The sequence below is a fragment of the Drosophila nasuta genome, unplaced genomic scaffold (assembly GCF_023558535.2).
Source record: "Drosophila nasuta strain 15112-1781.00 unplaced genomic scaffold, ASM2355853v1 ctg279_pilon, whole genome shotgun sequence".
Lineage (NCBI taxonomy): Eukaryota > Metazoa > Arthropoda > Insecta > Diptera > Drosophilidae > Drosophila > Drosophila nasuta.
The window spans coordinates 1707-6574 of NW_026869480.1; the positions used below are offsets into that span (position 1 = coordinate 1707).

Genomic DNA, 4868 nt, shown 5'->3' on the forward strand with positions numbered 1-4868 from the left:
CGGGCTCGAACCCGAGTCCCCGACTACTGCAACAGTAATATGCTTGCACTCTACCAATAAAGCTATCGCAGTGCCTCTTGCATACAGATACAAATATAGAGGCGAGCATGTATATACGTATACGCATACATACAACACATACATAGAAAGCGTTTTTACCCATACAAAACTATTTCTTTAATAACTTCTACAATTTGTATCTGATCGCAACCAAATTTTCAGCAATCATAAATGCTATAGTTATTATTGTATATACTAAAATTCGCAACTCTAGCGTTACAATTACGCTTGTTAATCGATTTTTGATTTGCGTGGCGAAAGTGGGCGTGGCAAAATTTGAAACAAACTTGATCTGCGTGCAAACATAACAAATGCTGTCGAAAAAATTATAGCTCTATCTCTTATAGTCTCTGAGATCTAGGTGTTCATACGGACAGACGGGCAGACGGACATGGCTAGATCGTCTCTGCTGTTGACGCTGATCAAGAATATACATACTTTATAGGGTCGGAGATGCCTCCTTCTACCTGTTACATACATTTCCTGCCGGCACAAAGTTATAATACCCTTCTACCCTATGGGTAGCGGGTATATAAAAAATATTTTGTACCCGAGCGGGCTCGAACCCGAGTCCCCGACTACTGCAACAGTAATATGCTTGCACTCTACCAATAAAGCTATCGCAGTGCCTCTTGCATACAGATACAAATATAGAGGCGAGCATGTATATACGTATACGCATACATACAACACATACATAGAAAGCGTTTTACCCATACAAAACTATTTCTTTAATAACTTCTACAATTTGTATCTGATCGCAACCAAATTTTCAGCAATCATAAATGCTATAGTTATTATTGTATATACCAAAATTCGCAACTCTAGCGTTACAATTACGCTTGTTATTCGATTTTTGATTTGCGTGGCGAAAGTGGGCGTGGCAAAAATTTGAAACAAACTTGATCTGCGTGCAAACATAACAAATGGTGTCGAAAAAAATTATAGCTCTATCTCTTATAGTCTCTGAGATCTAGGTGTTCATACGGACAGACGGACAGACGGACATGGCTAGATCGTCTCGGCTGTTGACGCTGATCAAGAATATATATACTTTATAGGGTCGGAGATGCCTCCTTCTACCTGTTACATACATTTCCTGCCGGCACAAAGTTATAATACCCTTCTACCCTATGGGAAGCGGGTATATAAAAAATATTTTGTACCCTAGCGGGCTCGAACCCGAGTCCCCGACTACTGCAACAGTAATATGCTTGCACTCTACCAATAAAGCTATCGCAGTGCCTCTTGCATACAGATACAAATATAGAGGCGAGCATGTATATACGTATACGCATACATACAACACATACATAGAAAGCGTTTTTACCCATACAAAACTATTTCTTTAATAACTTCTACAATTTGTATCTGATCGCAACCAAATTTTCAGCAATCATAAATGCTATAGTTATTATTGTATATACCAAAATTCGCAACTCTAGCGTTACAATTACGCTTGTTATTCGATTTTTGATTTGCGTGGCGAAAGTGGGCGTGGCAAAATTTGAAACAAACTTGATCTGCGTGCAAACATAACAAATGGTGTCGAAAAAATTATAGCTCTATCTCTTATAGTCTCTGAGATCTAGGTGTTCATACGGACAGACGGACAGACGGACATGGCTAGATCGTCTCGGCTGTTGACGCTGATCAAGAATATATATATACTTTATAGGGTCGGAGATGCCTCCTTCTACCTGTTACATACATTTCCTGCCGGCACAAAGTTATAATACCCTTCTACCCTATGGGTAGCGGGTATATAAAAAATATTTTGTACCCCGAGCGGGCTCGAACCCGAGTCCCCCGACTACCGCAACAGTAATATGCTTGCACTCTACCTGTTGGCACCGGATCCGTGCCTTGGTTGGTGTGCCGTTGCTCGTACTTCGAGCAATCCACTACTCGAAAACAACAAGTTGTAGTGGATCAATATTTGCTGAAATCTTTATTATTTTCATTACATTATTTACATTTCATTATAATTTCATAATTTTACTTACATTCGTGCTCTGCGCACACCTTCAAATCCCTATTTTATTGTTAACAATTATTTGCCTCTGCTTGGGCTCAAATACAAATTCAAATTAAATCACGCTGCCGAAATTTGCAGCTGCATTTGCTACATCTAGCGAACGTAACGGTGAAATTCCCATGCGCAAAGAGAATCACCGATTACAACTGCCCAGTAGGAAATGCGCTGGCGAAGCCCCAGTAGAAAATTTAGTTCGCCCGCCAACATTCCCCACCCCGTAATTCACTAGCATTCGCGTTGTGTATTACCAATTTTCAAATCTAATTTGGCTAGCTTTACGGCGGGGCGAGTCATAATACCTTCTGGAGTGCGCACAACGGCACTCCTTACCTGACCGTCTCTCGATCGGTGAACATCTACCACAACTCCTTTGGGCCAGCTGTTTCGTTTGCCATTCTCATCTGCGATAACAACAATGTCATTCACGGCGATCGAATCTGGCGGCGGTTGGAACCATTTGGTACGGCGCGTAAGCGTTGGCAGATATTCTCGAATCCATCTTTTCCAGAACTGATCGGCTAACTGGCTCGAAATTCTGAATCCTTTGGCAAGCTTGTCACCGTAATGGATTTCGCTGTCTCGTTCACGAATTCCACTAGAGTGGCCCAAGAGGAAATGGTTCGTTGTAAGCGCTTCTGAGTCTGCCGATTCCAGTGGTACATATGTGAGTGGGCGTGAGTTGAGAATACCCTCCACATCAGCCAACGCAGCACGAAGCACTTCTTCTCGCAATCCACCAGGCGGCAAGATCTCCGTTAGAATGGACTTTGTTGAGCGTACCAATCTTTCCCATGCACCGCCCATGTGCGGTGAGCCTGGCGGAATGAACATGAACTCTATTTCTGGGTATTTGGTCTCCACATCCCTGGTCGATATACGCTCAACTTCATCTTTTAACACTCTACTCGCACCTCGGAAGTTAGTTCCATTATCGGATATCATTCGTCACGGGCAACCACGTCTCGCTATAAATGCCTTTAGAATACAAAGAAAGAGTCGGTTGACAGTGACGTTGCGATATCAGGTGTACGGCACGAATTGTGAGGCATGTGAACAGAACACCCCAGCGCTTCTCGTGCCGTAGTCAACGATGATGTCGATGGGCCCAAAGTAATCCACTCCTGTATAGGTGAACGGCGCCATGTGGTGCGCCAAACGCTCACGCGGTAGACTTCCCATTTCTGGAGGCCTAGGACGCGCGCACCTCATCCGGCATGCTGGACAAGTTTGAGAAACCTCTCTCACCAAGGCTCTCAGACCAAATATCAGGAACTTTTGCCGTAGTTCATTGACCACGATCTCGTCGTACAGATGATGGTACCGGCGATGATACGACTCAACCAGCAGAAATGTAAATCGATGTCTTCTTGGTAGGATTATGGGTCGCTTTAGGTTTACTTCGACTCCTTCTATTAGGTCGATTCTTCCCTTGACGCGCAGTATGCTCACTTCGTCCAAGTACGGAGAGCATTTGAATAGCTTGCTCTTCCGATCCATAATACTGCTTCCCGTTTTCAAGCATTTCATCTCGCTGAAATACTCGGTTTCCTGGCACACTCGTATTAGAATGATATCCATCTCGATTGGCCGCTCAAATAATAATAACTTTTTAATTCCGATCCATGCTCTTCTTGACAATAGATCGCAAGAAATCCAATACTCGCAACTGTGCGGCTCTCAATCTCTCCAGTTTGCTGAATCTTTCTGGGTCTGGTGAGATACAGCTCAAAGGTGACATGGCTTCCAATTGCTCTTCGACGTGTTGCAGAATAGTATGGCTATGTTGGCTCGCATCAATGTTCATCTGCGGCCACTGAGAGTCATCCGAATATAGAAATTGAGGCCCTCTGAACCACCTATTCGCTTCGTTAATGACAGGCGTTCTTGTCCATTTGGTACCATCGTCGGCCACATTTTGCGCTGACGGGACCCATCTCAGTTACTCACATCTGATCCTTCTAAGATTTCGCCAATGCGGGTGCAACAAATTGGTGAAACTTACGAACATCGAACGTATCAGTATAGAACGTCTCTAGAGTCTGTCCAGAACACTTTCTTGTCAACGTGTACTGACATTTCAGACTGAATACATCTGGCCAACCTCAGTCCCAAAACAGCAGCCATGAGTTCCATGCGAGGTATCGAAATTGGTTTCAATGGAGCAACCCTTGTTTTGACGCTACAAGGCTGCAATGAACTTGATCGTCTACTTCAGCTCGGATGAATACGACTGCAGCGTATGCATTAACACTTGCGTCTACAAATGTATGCATTTCCAGACATCTAGCTGCACTAACTCCTTTTAAACATCGGGCTATACGCAGATTGTTTAACGTTGGCACAAATCAACCAACGACGCCAGTCTGCCTCGTCTTCTTCTTTGAGCGGCTCATCCCATCCGACTCCACTCCTCCATATATTTTGCAGAATGATTTTTGCGCGTATGTTGAAAAATCCAACAATTCCAAGGGGTCGAATATGGTCATAATCATGCTCAGGACGCGGCGTTTGGTTGGCCGACCATGCAGAGCATTTGCGATCGTATCTGGCTTCACCATAAACGCTAGACAATCTTCTCCAGGTTGCCACCACGTACCCAGAACCTTTTCCGGACCAACGTCTGGGTAACAAATTGGCTTGTCCAACATGTCATATCTATTCTCAAGAGCACAGACCACTGCTTGAGAATTGGATGTCAGTGTCGCATGTCAAATCCTCCATCAGCATGAATTAGTTTTACAGCCTGGGCCAGCTTTGTCATCTCAGCTAC

General features: G+C 44.0%; 1 protein-coding gene across 1 annotated transcript; it reads right to left on the bottom strand.

Moving 5' to 3' along the window:
• Positions 1-3118: 3118 nt before the first annotated feature.
• Positions 3119-3676, bottom strand: LOC132797840 (uncharacterized). Its single transcript, XM_060809609.1, has one exon. It carries the CDS (start codon positions 3674-3676, stop codon positions 3119-3121), a length of 558 nt encoding a protein of 185 aa, XP_060665592.1.
• Between the last annotated feature and the right edge of the window lie 1192 nt (positions 3677-4868).